Source organism: Triturus cristatus, chromosome 4_1 (genome assembly GCF_964204655.1).
Source record: "Triturus cristatus chromosome 4_1, aTriCri1.1, whole genome shotgun sequence".
In the NCBI taxonomy this organism is placed as follows: domain Eukaryota; kingdom Metazoa; phylum Chordata; class Amphibia; order Caudata; family Salamandridae; genus Triturus; species Triturus cristatus.
In genome coordinates, this window is record NC_140585.1 from 884008188 (window position 1) to 884027770 (window position 19583).

General features: G+C 44.2%; 1 protein-coding gene across 1 annotated transcript in view; it reads right to left on the reverse strand.

Annotated features, from left to right (window-relative positions):
- Positions 1–19583, reverse strand: part of CPA2 (carboxypeptidase A2) — a 37395-nt gene that overhangs the window by 16800 nt on the left and 1012 nt on the right. The window contains exons 2-6 of the mRNA XM_085653615.1: positions 13296–13377; positions 10472–10606; positions 9656–9754; positions 8713–8814; positions 3422–3523 (exon numbers count right to left, since the gene is read on the reverse strand). Of these exons, the coding sequence (XP_085509741.1) occupies positions 3422–3523; positions 8713–8814; positions 9656–9754; positions 10472–10606; positions 13296–13377 (520 nt within the window). The remainder of the gene's footprint in view (positions 1–3421; positions 3524–8712; positions 8815–9655; positions 9755–10471; positions 10607–13295; positions 13378–19583) is intronic.

Here is a 19583-nt window from a genome sequence, read left to right on the forward strand (position 1 = left end):
TCACACCACTCTACCATCAGCACCACCACACTCCTTCACTAGCCTCACACCACTCAACCACCAGCACCACCACACTCCATCACCAGCCTCACACCACTCTACCACCAGCACCACCACACTCCATCATCAGCCTCACATCACTCTACCACCAGCACCACCACACTCCATCACCAGCCTCACACCACTCTACCAACAGCACCACCACACTCCATCACCAGCCTCGCATCACTCTACCACCAGCACCACCACACTCCATCACCAGCCTCACACCACTCTACCACCAGCACCACCACACTCCATCACCAGCCTCACACCACTCTACCACCAGCACCACCACACTCCATCATCAGCCTCACATCACTCTACCACCAGCACCATCACACTCCATCACCAGTCGCGCACCACTCTCTCACCAGCACCACCGCACTCCATCATTAGTTTCACACCACACTACAGCCAGCACCACTTCACTCCATCATCAGCCTCACATCAATCTACCACCAGCACCACCATACTCCATCACCAGCCTCACTCCTCTACCACCAGCACCACTACACTCCATCACCAGCCTCACATCACTCTACCACCAGCACCACCACACTCCATCACCAGCCTCAAACCCCTGTGCCACCAGCATCACCACACTCCATCATCAGCCTCACATCACTCTACTACCAGCACCACCACACTCCATCACCAGCCTCGCATCACTCTACCACCAGCACCACCACACTCCATCACCAGCCTCACACCACTCTACCACCAGCACCACCACACTCCATCATCAGCCTCACATCACTCTACCACCAGCACCATCACACTCCATCACCAGTCGCACACCACTCTCTCACCAGCACGACCGCACTCCATCATCAGTTTCACACCACACTACCACCAGCACCACTTCACTCCATCATCAGCCTCACATCACTCTACCACCAGCACCACTATACTTCATCACCAGCCTCACTCCTCTACCACCAGCACCACTACACTCCATCACCAGCCTCACATCACTCTACCACCAGCACCACCACACTCCATCACCAGCCTCACACCACTCTACCACCAGCACCACCGCACTCATCAGTCTAACACCACTCTACCACCAGCACCACCACACTCCATCACCAGCCTCACATCACTCTACCACCAGCACCACCACACTCCATCATCAGCCTCACATCACTCTACTACCAGCACCACCACACTCCATCATCAGCCTCACATCACTCTACCACCAGCACCACCACACTCCATCACCAGCCTCACACCACTCTACCAACAGCACCACCACACTCCATCATCAGCCTCACATCACTCTACTACCAGCACCACCACACTCCATCATCAACCTCACATCACTCTACCACCAGCACCACCACACTCCATCATCAGCCTCACATCACTCTACCACCAGCACCACCACACTCCAGCACCAGCCTCACACCATTCTACCACCAGCACCACCACACTCCATCATCAGCCTCACATCACTCTACCACCAGCACCTCCACACTCCACCACCAGCCTCACACCACTCTACCAACAGCACCACCACACTCCATCACCAGTCGCACACCACTCTCTCACCAGCACCACCGCACTCCATCATCAGTTTCACACCACACTACCACCAGCACCACTTCACTCCATCATCAGCCTCACATCATTCTACCACCAGCACCACTATACTCCATCACCAGCCTCACTCCTCTACCACCAGCACCACTACACTCCGTCACCAGCCTCACATCACTCTACCACCAGCACCACCACACTCCATCACCAGCCTCAAACCACTCTGCCACCAGCATCACCGCACTCCATCAGCCTCACATCACTCTACTACCAGCACCACCACACTCCATCACCAGCCTCGCATCACTCTACCACCAGCACCACCACACTCCATCACCAGCCTCACACCACTCTAACACCAGCACCACCACACTCTATCACCAGTCGCACACCACTCTCTCACCAGCACCACCGCACTCCATCATCAGTTTCACACCACGCTACCACCAGCACCACTTCACTCCATCATCAGCCTCACATCACTCTACCACCAGCACCACTACACTTCATCACCAGCCTCACTCCTCTACCACCAGCACCACTACACTCCATCACCAGCCTCACATCACTCTACCACCAGCACCACCACACTCCATCACCAGCCTCACACCACTCTATCACCAGCACCACCGCACTCCATCATCAGTCTAACACCACTCTACCACCAGCACCACCGCACACCATCACCAGTCTCACACCACTCTACCACCAGCACCACTGCATTCCATCACCAGCCTCACACCACTCTACCACCAGCACCACCACACTCCATTATCAGTCTCACACCACTCTACCACCAGCACCACTGCATTCCATCACCAGCCTCACACCACTCTACCACCAGCACCACCGCACTCCATTATCAGTCTCACACCACTCTACCACCAGCACCACTACACTCCATCACCAGCCTCACACCAATCTACCACCAGCACCACTACATTCCATCACCAGCCTCACACCACTCTACCACCAGCACCACCGCACTCCATCATCAATCTCACACCACTCTACCACCAGCACCACCACACTCCATCCCCAGCCTCACATCACTCTAACACCAGCACCACCACACTCTATCACCAGCCTCACACCACTCTACCACCAGCACCACCACACTCCATCCCCAGCCTCACATCACTCTACTACCAGCACCACCACACTCCATCATCAGCCTCACATCACTCTACCACCAGCACCACCAGCCTCACACCACTCTACAAACAGCACCACCACACTCCATCACCAGCCTCACATCACTCTACTCCCAGCACCACCGCACTCCATCACTAGCCTCACACCACTCCACCACCAGCACCACCACACTCCATCACCAGTCTCACACCACTATACCACCAGCACCATCACACTCCATCATCAGTTTCACAAAACTCTGTCTTCATTCTCTCTCCCATCTAAACAGAACTCCAGTACCAAATTCAAGCGACTCCACTAACACCTGCCTCACTCCACTACCTTTGCTCCTTCACCTGCCTGACTCCACCTCCACGGTCCTTTATCCCCATCTCGTCTTCACCCTACTCTATCAAAAACTTCTCTCTGTTCGATATTCAGAGGACTCTACTAAGTCACCATCTTCACTCCCCTGCATGTCTCGCTTCACTGCATCACCAGTTACACTCCTCCCCATGGACAGCTCCACTCCTCTCCTCCACCTTCTACCTCACTGCTCTCCACTGCCAGCGTCACTCCCCTCTACCATTCCATTCACATCTCCCATTTCCAAGTTTCACACCACAAGCATTGATTTTTCCACATCACCAGGTTCACCCCCCATATCACCAGCATCAAGTGGCACCACTGCATCACGTGACATTACCTGGTTGACGGTCCAGAGGGCTGTGGCCTGGGTGACCCATTCCCGGGAGTGGATGCCAGCATCTAGCCAGATGGCAGGGCGGTTGCTGCCCCCTGTGCTGAACTGGAAAACAGACATAGACAGTGTTACACTGCTAGTGAGGGGGAACCCCACGCGTATGGACTCGAAACACAACCTGTCACTTAGCAACAATTCTACCTATTCACTTCCAGCCGACCATATCTATAATTCACTTGACCCCAACAGCACATATTAGACATTCTTCTATGCACGAAATGGCACCAAAGTAACATAGTTTTCAGAGTATTGCAGCCTCACGTGAACTAACACCACACAACACCCTGCCCCGCATAGCATCACAGGCAGCATATAGTAGTCGAAGGTGGCAGGAGGAAACACAGGGACGTAGTGTGTGAGGTCGGTCGGCTGAGGTAGCAGAGGCCCCGCCTCCACCTGACTACGTTCTTTTTAGTTGCCAACTGCACTGACAGGCCATTTTCACCAGAGTTGTTTTCACTGACACAGCAAAAAGGAGGAGCATTGTGGTGAAAACGCATGCCAGGTTGACCCACTCGGGATACGTTTTGTATTCAGAAAAAAATCCTCCATGGTGGGGGAGGGCCTTCAGGACTGTGCAGGATCAGGGGAAATACCACACAGCACTGCTGAGTGGAGTCATTAACTCCTGGTGCTCCTCTACAGTGGTGGGTGATAGGAGGAGGACACACTCCTTACTAGGCCTCGCTTACATACGGCTTTTAGAGGACTCCGGTTCATCAAGAATTGAATGCCCTTAACCCTGGGCTTTCGTTTTGCAGCCCAGTGCATTCTGGGGATTGTTGTCCTGGTTCCCTTCAGTTGATCCAATTGCCCTAACACACCAGAACAAAGCCCAGGACTGGTGTATTGCATCCTTGGTGAGGTGCCATCACCTAATAAACCTATTCTGAGTCCACGCCCTATGTCTAAGACTGCGAATAGCGTCCATATGTGAAATGGTAGGGCTCTCCCTAACACAAAGTCAAGGGTCAACATCTGGTTTGACTACTGGGGCGGGCAGAGAGGGATCACAGCAGCAATTCTCACTCTGCAAGCTCTTACTGACGAAATGAAAGAAACACACAGGGGCGTAGCTTCGGGGGCAGGGAGAAGGGAGTAACCCCCCCAAAAATACATTCTTGGCTTGGTAGGTGGTTCTGGGGGTCCGGAGTCGGATCGTCTGTGTCGGTTATTCTCATTGTACACCAGGAATAAAATAATGAAAAAAGACATTGAAAACAGGAGAGAGAGAGAGAGAGAGAGAAAGAGAGAGAGAGAGAAAGAGAGAGAGAGAGAGAGAGAGAGATCCATTTTTTGGCTGAATTTCAAAATCTGTGAGCCAGATAGCCTGGAATCAACTTGGGCTTCCTTGCTTGTCCAAATTGTGTTATACTTGACAAACATCTTACTTCACAGAGCCGTCTTTTCTTTAGCATCACATATGAGCACAGTTCTAAATACTTGAGTTCAGGATCTGCGCTGTCCTAACACCTCTTATGTTTGATTTAATAGACTATAATGTTGTTCCATCTACAATAGGAATCTGTACCACCTTTAGGGTCTACATGACTACTGACTTGCCTCTTAGTTCAATAAAATTACTGTCATTGGGGATCGAGCCATTAATGTTTTGAAGTTCATGTTTAAAAATTATCCCTTTTAATAAATGTCTGTCTATGCAGTGAATAATAATAGGGTGAACAAAGGTGAAAGGCTTCTGCATGTTAAAAAAATACATGTTTTTAATTTTGAAGAGCAGTATCATCTTTTTACAATAATTGTTGGACGGCATACATGGAAAACGTTTCCATGGCTCGGCTCATATACGGGTTCATAGACCTAAGTCTTGACTTGACTGTAGCTCGGTATGCCATATTATTGCTGACATGCTCACCTCTATTTGTGACTCGGTCATTGTACATGGGACCTTCAGTCACTGGAAAAATTGATCTGTAAAAGGCAATGACTGAAAACATGTAGTCCTGCCTAGATGCACCAATTTGATAACCCTACCACCAATGGTACTCGTAGCAGAGACAAAGAAAAGTGCATGCAGTAAAAATACATTTAAAATAGGTGATCCCAGGGCAGGGTTGTCCAAGACTGTACACATGAGTTTCAATGGAAAACTACCAGCCCCGGTAGGACGGGCAGGGACATAGCTTCAGGAGGAGTGTGTGGGTTGTAACACCCCCCCCCCCATTACATTCTTGGGTTGGTAGTTAGGTCTGCTACGTCTGTGTGAGTTTTTTCTCACAATTCTCATTTTACTAAGCGATTTTAAACTTGTTCATTTTTTGGATAGGAAACCTACATTTATATAGTGACTGGTTTACCAAACAAAGTAGTAAATCTGCACCCATAGAAGTACTCCTTAAATGGGTGCAAAGTTACTTCTTTTTGGAATTTACAAACATTGGAAATAGTAGGCTGTGTCAATCCCTGGTTACCAGGTCTATTGCTGGCAATAAACACCCACAAGTGGTTGGGATGCATGCTTGCAAATAGTCTAACCTGTGGTAATAGCTCAGGATGGCATTCCAACCCATCATTTTTCGCCCACTGTGACACTCTAGACAGAGGCCCACCTAATGCAAATCAGTACTGACCCTGTTTCTCGCAGAAGCAATAGATCCCAAACCTTGGTCATCTCACCCCTCCATTCTGTAGCCCATAGCTTTTTTAGTTAGAAAATTCGAGGTACACCTCCCCTGAATCTCAATGACTAATCTACACTCCTGTAAATATGCAGTATTTCTTTTGTAATGAGAGAATTTAAAAAACTACACTTCACCCCTCAAATCTTGGAAAGGCTGTCCACTGTTACATCTCAGGACGATATTTAGTTTGCTCTCAAGTTTGACTAGTTTGCAATCTGGATTCCAGCATGGCAGGTGTATGGGGTTGGACAAGATTGATGCAAAACATCTGAGATATGCCCACTCACCTTTGGTGACCCTCAAGGATGATGCTTGTCATTTATGATGTCCAATGTACATCTGTACCCAATTAAACAGATGTTGTTACAACTAGTTCTACAGTTTCATAACTAAATTGGAGCTATACAGGTGGCAATGAAACTTACGAGTGATGTCAACTTTGACATCGGCAGGCTTCAGGTCATCTAGAATGATTTTCAGGCTTGCAAGGAATAAACTGCCTCAACCTCAAAGATACACAGATAAAGTTCCTACTCTGTGTTACATTCCCCAGCTTAGACCCCGTCTGTAATCAATTTCTTTTGAGTCCTATGAGGGATATGGAATCGCTATTATATCCAAAGTAAATACTTTTTGTTTTATTATTATTAGTGCTGTCATCAGCTCTTTAAAATATTACAAACTTTTTGGTAGAGTGGACCTATTTCGATATTCTACCCAGCTGTATATGGTTGCCCCTGCTTTTGTTGGAGCTAAGCATAATTACTGTTATATCTTGTGTTTATGCACGGTTAGGGATTGGTACATCGTCTTCACGTGGGCTGCAAAATGAATTACCACTACCTAAAGAAGGTTGCACATGACTCCTGTCTTGCATAAATTGTATTGGCTGTAAGTGAAAGTAGACATTACCACCTAGGTTCCCTCAGTAGGCCAGCGCCATTGGATAGATTCGATAGAAACTTAAAATGTATAGCCAAAGTCAGCCAAAGGACGGTAATGTCAAGAGTAGGACGTTTCCACAAGATAGGAAAGGTGTGGGAAAATTTTCCAGGGTCAATAATCCATTTAGAACATTAGTTTGGCTTTAGAAAACAGGTCCCTAAAGCTATATCCTTCTCCTTTTGACTGGTAGTATACAGATGTCCTTTTGGGTCAGATAAAGCTTTACATACGCTTTTGATTCTGAAACTTGATTTGGCGTGCCCTAAAGCCCCTTGATGTTAAATGGATGATTCCTACAGGAGAAGTGAGGATTGTTTGTCTGTGTGTGTTGGTTTTAAATTAGGAAGCAGGGGTAGGGGAAATGTGCCCCTTAGGGAGTATCTTTGCCTTTGGTCATAACATTTAGGGATTCGAACTGCATAGGAAGCCGAGGAACCTGCTATCCTGTAATTTGCCACTAGCTCTCCCTTGCATTCACCCCATCCCTTTTCCCATGAGAAGGAATTCTATTAATTTACTAACTGCTTCCTGATACCAAATGACTTTTAGAAGAAGATTTTGATCGACATCACCAACACTAACAAAATATTTTCTTTTTGAAAAGCTCAGTGATGGACCGACTCTGCTGTTGGCACACCCATCCAATCAGTACATAGAGAAGGCTCCGCTCTGGCCAGATCCTCTTCTGTATCTGAACTCCATGGTTTGTTTACATGAAGGAGCCTTGATCCCCAAACCTAAACTAACATAGCTAATCCAGGACCACATCCCTTAACCAAAAGAAGAGAAAACAGAAGTAGTGGAAAGACTGGCTTGGGTGATGAAAAAACAGTAACACAAAGTACTCGTGAAGGGGAGTACTGTTTCTTGCCTGCTCCAAATGGATCATTTGTACCCCAAACAAAAGCATTGGTATCTGCTCACATAGCAGAAGTGTGAAGCCTTAAGAGGGCGTGGACTCCATCACCTTCAAGGGATGACATGGAAGCTTTAGAGCAGGCTGTCTGTGGCTGACCTTCTTTGATCCTGGGCTTAGCTTCCCTGTACTTACAGGACAGGGGTTGAAACCAGCCTCTGAAGGGGGGGGGGGGCAAGAAAAAGCAGCTGAAACTCCATAAGTGGCAACAGTATGACCAAAGAATTGAGAAGTCTACTTCTTTACTTGAAAAATAAATTTTGGCCATAGATGGAGTGACTGGCATAACCAAGGCCTAGAGAGGAGAGTAGCAGAGTAAAGGGTGTTGCTATCAGCAGGGCACAGAAAGATGCATAGGGTATAGCTCATTCAATGAGGGACAGGATATCTGTGTTCTCACTCACAGACAAGGTATAAGCAAAGAATAGAATGATAGCGTACGCAGTGCATCAGCATATAGTATAAGCAATGAATAAGATGAGGTAGTGAGGCATATCACAAAGACATAAAATTCAAGACAGAAGACAGTAATTAATGAAAAAGATGGAGCGACATTAGACTAAATTTGGAACAAAGGTGCCAACAAATGATCTAAGGAGGTGTTATTATGCATAAAGCGTGTAGCGTTTCAGCAATATTCTCTGCCCCCGCTTCCGCCAAAGGAGCACCTACAACCCTTACATGGATTAGTTCCTAAAAACCACACCTTCTTGAAGAAACAGTAAACCAACCTTCACCACGTAGAGGGGACGGCCTTCATATGATGTTCCAATCTGCTGTGTAGTGATCAAACCAGAGTAAGCTGCTGTCAGCCCTTCAATGGCTTTGTAAATCTAGGTGTCAGAAAAAGACACAGAACGTTGCTTGCTTCACACGTTGTACATTTTAGTTGCATTCATATGCAGCATTGAAATCAAGGGGACAAAATTGAATCTATGGGAGGGGGCACCAATATTGGACATATACCACAAGATAATACACTATTTAGTTACTTAAAGGGAGGCATATCGTCATAGTTATTCATATTTCGATTTTAAATACATTTTTTGATTTCTTAGCAATATCTTAATCTATGTTTATCATTGCCAAAATGAACACGCAAAAAATACTGCTACATATTGGTCTTCTTGATAGTTTTCGTGTGGAGGTCCCATAAGTATGGGTAAGAGGAGACTAGGATTATCTTTTGTGAAATAATTTTGCTAGGATTTTTTAAAAAGTCGAAATAACTATCAAATTTAACTGAGGATCAGATTAATTCCTGAATTGATTTACACTGGTTTGTCCGTTGTTCAGAATATCACCCACAAATAAATCTGGTTTGTATGAGCTACTTATCAAAGCGGATCCCAACATTTGATTCACCATAGCCGTGTAGTGAGCTCGAAAGCAAAATGCTTGTGCAAACACAGCGAGCTATAGGTAGAGAAAGGTTGCAATTTTCCTTTGCTTGTACACACCAGAGGCCAGAATTTGGTTTCAAAGGAGGTCTAACATAATCTTCTAATTTGCATCAATTTCTTATAGGCTCAGTATAATCTATGTCCATCTAACACACAAATGTTGCTATTGCAGCCCTACAGTTTTTTCTCAAAGAACCAGTATTCAAGAGATATTCCATCCTCCCTGCCTGCCAGTCTTCCTGTGAATTGATCAGTGGGTCAACGCACTTACATTGTCCAAGGTGTGGTATGTCCCAAAGTTGAAGGTCCCTGAACGGCTTTCCAGTGTTTGTGTGAAACTCATCTCTTCCTTCTCTTCATCCAACAAAGTCTAAAAATAGAAAGAGTGACAGAGAGATCTGTTAGAAACCTCTCGTCCTGTTCCAGACCTGAAGGAAAATGGCCTTCTGCACATTTCATCACCTGCCTTGGAGAACATTCTAGCTCATTACTTTTGGGTCAGGAAACTAATTGGTATTTTTTTTACACAATTTAGGAAACTGGTGAACTTCATTTACACACACTCCGAGAATTATTTTTCAAAACTTTGCGTACTTCAAAAAAGCACAGCAAAACTTAAATCGAGCCCTAAGTATGGATGGTAGAGTCAATGACTAAATAAATGAGACACCTATATAATGTGACTGCAAAGTGAATCTCATTGACTCTCCTTTTCCAGAATGAAGGAAGTTGCTGGTGGGCATCAAAAAGAGTATTTAAAGATTATTTTCGTAAAGCGAGAGAGACGGCCCCAATAAAGATGAATGGATGAATGAGCCTGTGAGTGGCTTTAGGATGGACTGCACGGATAGACAGATGAATGGTCCAGTGTGCAGGTAAGTAGGAGAGTAAATAGATGTAAGGATTGGAGAGTGTGAGTTGTTGGGTTGGATGGCAGGAGGTATGAAGGTGGCTCTAGAGAATACCTGTTTCCTCTACAGGACTGGCTGCCTCTGAGGGTCACTGCTGGTTATCGCAGATGGACAAATGTCCTTATGCTTGGTCAGACCAGGGAGGATACCTCGAGAACAGTCCTCGGCTCACATACCTGCAGGTCATCAATTATGATTTCATATTCGATGCCATGGTGTTCCAAGAAGGCTTTTACGTTTTGCACATGAGGGAAGGGCACCCGGATGTCCACCGGCGACTCCACGCTTCTTGGGGCTTTCCAGAAGTCAAGCTTCATGGGAGGAGGAATAGAGAAAGATCTTATGAAGGGCAGTCCAAACAAATACCAAGACTTTCAAACCAAACTCTCACCAGGTAATGTCTCATGTGAAGACAAACATCATTCCAGTGACAGGAGGCTCACAATTTAATTTTAAAATGGCTGGCAGCCTGCATGAGATACCAGTTACAAATGGCTTCTACTGATCCAGCTGGTGGGATATGGTTTGTGTATTCTATGAGTTGCAATGGAGAGATTTCTAGTTTATTTCGGGTGCCTGCAGCAAATGGGTATTGATTCAGTACAGGTCGATATTTCTATTATTTAATATTAGTTCACCTTTTTCACTAAACATACTTTGCTCGATGTCCAAAAACCCTACGTAGTTAAATTTGAAGCAGTAAAAACCTTCTGTAACTAGTAGACTGGTATTTTCGCCAGAGTAAAATCATTCAGAAAACATGTTCTATATGCTATTTCCCAACTTTTTTTTCATTCAGGTTTTCAGGTGGGGGTTAGTGTGATTAGCATGTTATTTTCTCAGTTCTATATATTTTTTTCGCGGTTTGGTGTGTTTCCATTTTTGGTATTAGTGAATTTGCTTGATTGACATTAGCGTTTGATAGGCGCTTGGCGGCATCCTCAGAAGTTTATAGAAGCAAATGAGATTATTGTATCTTCTCTTTCATTTTACTTTCAACCTTGGACGTGAAACAATGCATATCCCATTATTAAATGTAAGTAAGTGTCGCTGCATTTCGTAATTTAAGATTCTTTTCTGTAAAGTTAGTCCTTGAAAACGTATGTACTGAATCCTTTAGAGGAATCTCTTTTTAGGTCTTATGTTTAACACATGTGATGTATACATTAATCAGTGCTTAAGGATTGTTCTGTAATATTAAAAGATCAATTAACAATAAAATAAAAATAACCCTCACAGCGAGGTTTAATGTTTCTCCCACCAATTCTTCTTCTTAGGCAACTGTAGAAAAAAAGAAATTCTTCTGACTGTAAGCTTTGCAATCACCCTTTTCCCCACGCCCTAAACTTTATGCTACACCCCCTGCGCCCCTACACACGAATAGTCTCTTCTCAGCCCTAGGCAGTGGCGTAACGATAATTGAGGGGGCCCCCCTGCAAGGTACGTGGAGGGGCCCCCTCCGGACTCTATCAGGAGCTCCCCGGCCGAAGTGCAGTGCTGAGGGGGGCCCCTGGAGCTTGGGGCCCCCCCGCCCTGGGGGGGGGGGGGATGCGGGGGCCTGTGTTACACCCCTGGCCCGAGGGTGTTACAGTTGTGCTGTATGTGATCGCAATGTCCGACAGCGTTGTGTCCTTCCCATGTAGACATGTTTTGATTTAGGACCTGAGTTTCACATTGTCCCATTGCGTCTCCCATTACAGCTCTACTGGAATCCAAAAGCAGAGGTATCTCTGCTACTCCCACTATCTCCAGGGACAGTGGTGTCATCCGCTTCTCTGCTGCTATCGCCTTCTCAGCCAGTGCAATAGGTGTTAGGATCTCTAGGAGGCCCTTGTTCTTCCCTTACTCCACGCACAGCACAGTACTTGAGAAGCATCCATTCCTATCCACCTTGTGGAACGTCCTAGCCCTGCAGACCCCGGATGCCTACAAAGACTCACCCTCAGTACTTCGCCTGCATGCTGGAATAAGAAGGTACACTCTGGTCCCACACCTTAAGCCCAGCTCAGATATTGATAGGTACCTTCTACTTTACGCCTGCTCCAGCATCTATCAGAAACAATACTATCTAGCATATCATGCCTCACTAGTGTCCAGTGTGTTCAGTTAAGTACATTGTAGAGGATCCTGGCCTTCCCTTCACCCTTTACCTGTGGATTCCACTTGGTCGCGATCTCTGTCCACCCTTCCTCGGACTCATTTTATTATCAGGGCCCAAGTATTGTGCGAAGATCGTATAGCCTCAGGACACCGCTACCCTGAGTCCTGCATAGGTCCAGAACTATTTCTCCTGGTCCTGGGCATCTCTCGCCCATCATCTTAGCAACTGGTTTCAAGCCTGCCAGGTAGTCCTTCAGCAGCTGTGTCTACATAAGCCATGATTTTCACGGTAGTAGTCCCCTCTCAAACGTTTACAGATTTCTGAAGAATTTCTTAAGTAAGTCTCATTGTAATGAACTCTAATTCTAACATTAACCATATTCTTCCTAACATTAAATCTAGCCCCGACCTCAATGGTTAACCCTTAGCAACAGCCCTCAACCATAATCTAAACTCCTATTACCTTAAGTCAATATCTAACCCCAACCTTCAATTTAAATAACAGTTATTGGGGTTCTATAGTTACACTATATACAATATTATCTTTAGTTTACTATCAAACTCTAGCCCTAAAATCGAATCAGTCTGTGCTGCATACCTCTCTTTTCTATGATAGTGGTCCATTCCACTCACATATGTCCCCAAATATATATATATATATATATATAACCACCTCTGCTCCATAAACCACAATCAGACCATTGTCTTTTGTACTGTCCACAGTGTCACATCTTTTGTGCGCCCTTTTACTCAGTTTATTCTCTTCTTAGCGACTGTCAGCAGCTCCAGACCAGTGCCCTACTCTGCCCTGCAAATTCCATAAATGTGTAGTTTGGTACCAGACTGGTCGTATGGATACAGGGATGCGCTGTTATTGCCAAGGAAAGGCGTGGTACATACCCGGAGTGATGTCAGAGATTCTAAGGACAGCAATTGCTGGATCTGCTCGTCGTTGCTGGCTCGGATCCTCAGGACTTGGTCACTGACAACACACAAAAGAGATGTTGACACAACACTTGTTGGACACAAGCTTTGATAAAGCTTCCAAGCGAACTTCTATACATGGGAACTGTGTATGGCGTGTCGTGCTAGCCTATATACTTTCTCTTCCCTTGGCCCATAGCAGCTACCCATAGCAATGTAGAACATGCGTACTGTAGGATCAAGGGAGATGCAGGAATATTCCTTTAGCTTTCTCCCTAAAACCTGGCCCACAGAAGAACGTCTATAGCACTTGATAAAATACCCGAGGATTGCTTGAGATGAATTATGAAGTACAGGATGTAACACTGTTAACACATTAGACACCTCCACCAGATACACAGGGAATGACAGTGGAGTTCAGTGAGAAATGTCTGTTGTTCGAAACACAAAAAGACTAATATATTTATATCAGGATAGTGTTCGGCATTTTACAGCTACAGTTATGAGGATCTCTGTCGACTTTCAGTAGTCAAACCAGCCCACACCATTAATCACAAAGGATAATTCAGAGGGAGAGCTGCAACACAATCCCACTTACCGGATTTCATGAAAAACCCAACCCTAAATCAGTTCCACTTATCAACTATAACTGTATGCAGTGTTCTTTCTGGGAAACCAGTCCAAGAATCCCAGTATGGGTACACCGCCCCCCAAAGGGGATACTCAATGCCCCACCAACATCCTATTGAAACTCGCAGGACATCCTGTGTAATTTGTGCTTATAGAAGAGGACCACTCTTTTGAGACTGGGTTCTGAGAAATAGTTGCTTATTTCTTTTAAGAATCTTAATAAAGCAGTGACTTCTCCTGCCCGTGCTCGTTAGGTAAAAGAAGTGTTGAATAATTCTGGTGTGGATGTAAGTGTGTTTGGGGCTCATTCTGTGAGAGGTGCATCTGCTTCGAAAGCGTTTATGCTTGAGGGTGCTTTACAAGACATTTTACGGGGTGCAGATTGGTTGATTGATGCAGTTTCCCAGAAATTTAATTTTAAGCCTGTGGAAACTGAAGCTTCTTGCTTATTGAGGAAGCTTTAAACTTGCAATGATGTTAGCCTCCAGTCTTTCCATAAAATGTAGATTTTTATCATGCCTAGTGGTAATAAAAATCTGGATTTTATTAAAGACACGAAGGCTAATATTATCCCTCTCAGGGTCCCAGCCCAGACTTAATAGTGTTTTTTATGTAACAGCTCGAGCTCAGCAGTAAAGAAGATGAGTAGCTTCAAAGGTGTTGTTTTCGTTGAAGAGGCACTATGATTAGCCAGAAGGATTTCTTGGACTTACAGGAGTTTAAAGATTTTACTGTGGACTTGTTTTTTTGATCAAATAGACTGATTTATTTGTTGGTAAATGCAGATTGCAAAAAGAAGGATGGGGATTGGACGTTCTACTGTTTTATAGTGTTGGACTTGTCTGTGTTCTATTTTCTTGTTCTTAAAGGAGCTTCTGTGTGGGTGGTGGTATTAAAGGAGACTGCAATAATATTAGCCAAATTGTCTTTAATAAAATCCAGATTTTCTGACACCAGGGCTGATGAAAATCTACATTTTCTGTATGTAGTAAAGTACTTTTCATTTAAAAAAGAAAAAGCCCTGACTGGACATTCATTTATTATAGCCGCATAGCCCGCTGTGGAGGACTATACCGGTTGTTAAAGGACCTGAACCCAAGTTACAGGCCTGAGCTGCAGGCGAGGGCCTATAACGAGGGAGAGGGTATTTAACAACTGGTATAGCCTGGGGCAGAAGGGCTATAAGTCTAATAGAACATTTCAATGCTAGAATGTTGTAAATTAAATAAGGAGAAACATGAAGACAAACATTGGAATGTTGGAGCTCCTGGCTTATACCAGCCACTATAAGCCACAAACTAATCCATTGTCTTCAATGGAGATCTCAACATTCCAATCTTCTTATATAGCCTTATAGCCCGCCGAAGTGGGCTACACCGGCCATTAAAAGCCCGCTCCAGCGTTAAAGGCCAGAGCAGGACTTTAATGGCCAGTATAGCCCAGCTAGGAAGGGCTATACGGCTATTAGAACATTCTGCCACTAGAGGGCAGAATGTTCTAACAAATAAAACAAAGGCCTCTCCAAGCCTGAGGGGGTTTAAATCCCCTTGGGCTCTGAGAGGTCTTTGTTCACAGCAATAGCTGTGAACAAAAGCAACATTGGAATGTTGCTCTGCTGGCTTTTACCAGCCCGTAGAAGCACGGACACTCCATTATATTCAATGAGTGCTCCACATTCCAATGTTCTAATAAGTGTTATTTGTTGCATTGCTAAATTCTGAGTCTCTAGCCTACTGCATCTCCGAGTAAACCTTGGACTGTTCCCCCTCACTACTCTGGAGTTCAACTGCCTGAAAGTCCCTAGTGTATGTTGTAGACAGTGCACCCAGGGCCTGGAAGTTTACATGCCATATGTGGACTACAGCACCTATTGTGCCATCCACTGCAGGCAGAGCAAATCTGGCTACAGGCATAGTCTGTGTAACCTTTCTGCTGCAATTTAAAACCGTCAGTGTGGCCTATTAAATAATCCTTTTTCACAGCTAGAAACCTCCCTACAGTGACAGCCGCGGTCCGTGCAGGTATTTATTTATTTAATTTTTCCTCTGCATCGTGCCTCGAAATCCCCCCTTACACAGCCCCACTGCCCCACAGCGGTTACCTGCACGGACCGCAACTGTACAGTGACAAGGTCAAAAAGCTATTGGCACTGTGGCAGGCCTAGCTGTCGTATGAAGAAAACAAGACTGCAAATTAAAATACTAACATTGCTCACTTGGGAAAGGGACCAGCTAGAAAAATAATTAAATTACTATTTTGATAGTTATTAAAATCCAATTCAATGGTGAAGTGGGATTTGTAATAATTATTAAGGAGAAGTAACTTGGGAAAATGTAACCTTTTCCCTGCATTGTCTTCCTGGAGGCTAATTTGCATCTGCTCTCCCGCTTCTCTCAGCCTGTGCTCAACCTTGAATAGTTGTGAAAGAGGTGTAACATGCCTCACAGGAGCAAACAATAGGCTGAACTTAATGGGCAGAGATGACGCCTCTAAACTCCACAGAATATTCAGTCTAGGGGCTGTGGGCATCCTCTGAGACCACACTGTCAAATCCTGCTTGACAGGTATTTTGGGCCACATGTAACACCTGGGGCACACTGGAAAGAGAGAGAACAGGATGACAAGACAGTTCTTGTAGATTCAGTATCTTGTTGCTGAAGGACACTGCTTTTGTCATACCAGACCTCTGTCACTGGGTTAGTGATGAGTACAGTGTCTGCCTCAAACTGGATTTTAGAGCTGGATATGGGAAAACACTGGTGATTTTGCTATGATACTATACACCCAGCCCTCAGAGTCAAAATTCAGTGTGGCTGAAGACTTTCATCATCTTGAAAATGATCAGAACATGGTATTACGGTACTGTTTGCAGTAAGGCAAACAGGAACTACTGAAGAAATGGGCATGGTTGTCCCCGGGAACTTTGACTACTACCTGGTGCCAGGCATAAATGTGGCACCACCAAGCATTACTTTTGTTTTCCATATTTTGTTTATTAAATCTTACTCTAGTTTTCCAATTAAGTTTGGGATTTTTATTGATAAGCATTTTTACTTTATTACCATTTCAGTACTGCATAACCACTTTAAACATTGTCGTAAATTAAGCTCTGTGCCATAGCTACCAGGGGTGTGTGATTATTCCTTGAAATCGTCAGTCACTCACCCCAAATAATAATCCAATTTCTTATATTTCTATTTAAAACTAACCAAAAAAGTGCAAGTGTTAACAAAAACTTAAAAATATTAAAACGGAGCATCTGAAGGAGCTTCTTGACAGATTAAGACATTCTTGGCTGGCTAGATTAAAAGAGAGTTTAGAGATGCGTATATAAATCCTCTTCCATATTAAGCCCTGCTGGAGCTCTCCTATCTAGCTCTAATATGTAACAGGATTCTAACCTTCTTAATTTCTTCTCTCTGTCCCCTCCACCAATATGAGGAGGAATACAATCTATAACAAAATATGTTAGAACTTGTTCATTCTTATTATGGTACTTGTCAAAATGGCGCGCCACTGGATATGACTTATCGCCATCTTTAATCACTCTGAGGTGTTTCAGCACCCTCTTATGTACCAGTAGTATTGTGCTACCCACATACTGAAGTTTACAAGGACACTCCAGCATGTAGATAGCAAATTCGGTCTTACAATAATACTGTCCCTTGTTAACACTTGCACTTTTTTGGTTAGTTTTAAATACTATGTTTACACAATGCAAATGTGATGGATTTGAACCGCATAACTATGTTAGATCATAACAGCCCACTTGGGCATGATTGAGAAATATATAAGTTACTGTTTATAGTGATTCAGTATTATGAGTCAGCCCACTGGCGCAGAATTTCGTAGCAAACACGTGACTAATAAACAGCACAAGTCCACGAAATTCCCAATTGAAATCAAGCGGTGAAACAACTTTTGCAGCTTCATTTTTGCAGAGAAGTGCATTAGTTGAAAGGGTGCACGCATGCCCTATAATATTTGGGTATAGGAGTGCGCAGTGGTTTGCTATATGGAGCGCAATGTAGTATGGAAAATTGTTTTTATGACCATGACTTATAAAATACTAAAAACTTTTAAAATGCGGTAAATTTTATCTTTTAGATGATTCAAATAATGAGATTTTAATTGTTTGTAACTAAAAATGAAATTGAGTATATGCTCTGATAATCCTTGCTGTAAAAGTGTGAGTCTGTTTTCCATGGCATTGTGTTTGTAGTACACATGCACGGCATTTAAAAATGATTGATTTTGCCATAAACTTTGTTGGTGAACAAACCTGCTGGTACAGGCGAAACACGTCCAATAAGCCGACAAATAAAACCCTAAATTTGTCAAAACACGGCGTCGTCAATCCTTTGTTGCAGAAGAATGGAATTGGTATATATATATATATGTGTAGAGTGTCATAAGTAGGGCTTTTTTAAAGTTGACCTATGAGGGAGAAACACAGGCTATATCCTGCTACATAAGGACCACCACAGAGCAGACTCCAGAAACCTTTTGCGGTTGTGGCGCAGGCGAGTTCAGAAACCCAGTGAGTTCCATATAAGGTGCTCTGGTGTGAGACAGAGTAACTTCTATTTCAGTTTCTTCAAGGTCTCCTTTGTTATGTAGCAACAATTATGTGGTATTAGACATCTTTCTGCTTGGAACACAAGAATAGCCTGGCGTTTAAAGTATCTTGGTATGATCTGGCTAGGGATGTGGAAAATAATAGGAGCCACTTTAACTGTTGTAAATGCAGGTATACCATTTTGGGAATACTTAATTGTAATGCATTTTCAAAATCTATTACTCTGGGAATGGCAATAACTCAAACTCAGATACTTTCATGGAATATGGAGAACATGTTGGTAAGTTTCTGCCCAATCGTAATGTTGGCTAACTTGTTTATTCACTTAGTTAACTTGGAGATTAAAAAGAAAGCTGATTGGATTTGGCTCAGTTCAGGTGTCATCAGAGTGAGGGCGTCAACCAATGGTGCAGACATTAAAGTCATGTCATAAAGGGCACAGATGACCCATGATGGTGTCTATATATTTGGTTCAATTGATTATTAGCCTTTTTAATTCTAGACGTGCCAATCTGACAAGCATTGCATAAAACACGCTGCACCTTAGCAGACTTTCCCACTTCTGTAGCAAACTTGGGTATGGGTTATTTTTCTGTAACACTAGTCTCTCAAGCCTACTGCTATTCTATAGCAGAGTATGCTCCTTAGCATCTGGGAAAGTGTATGATGCCAGAAGACCTCAGCTAACTTACTCTTGTACAAAAACAGGGGTTGGATCCCTTATTGACACCAGAGAGTGTATTGTATTGTAAATGCATTTAGTTGATAACGTTAATGGTAGATATCAGGTCTGGTCACCCAGCCTTATGCATTGGGCTTCAGGAGTGATTTAACCCAAGGATCAAGGATGAACTCAGTTTCCAGTTTATCGTTCATGCCATTTGAGACCTACATCACATTCTTCCATACTGAAAGACGCAGAAAGATATGAAAATATCAAGACACGACTTCCATTTGATGACATGAGATCTTCCCTGACTTCCACAAGTGCATTTCAGTCCATGATTAGGGCTGAACACTGATTGGTTCCTGTCCATGAGGGATTTCCTCTACAG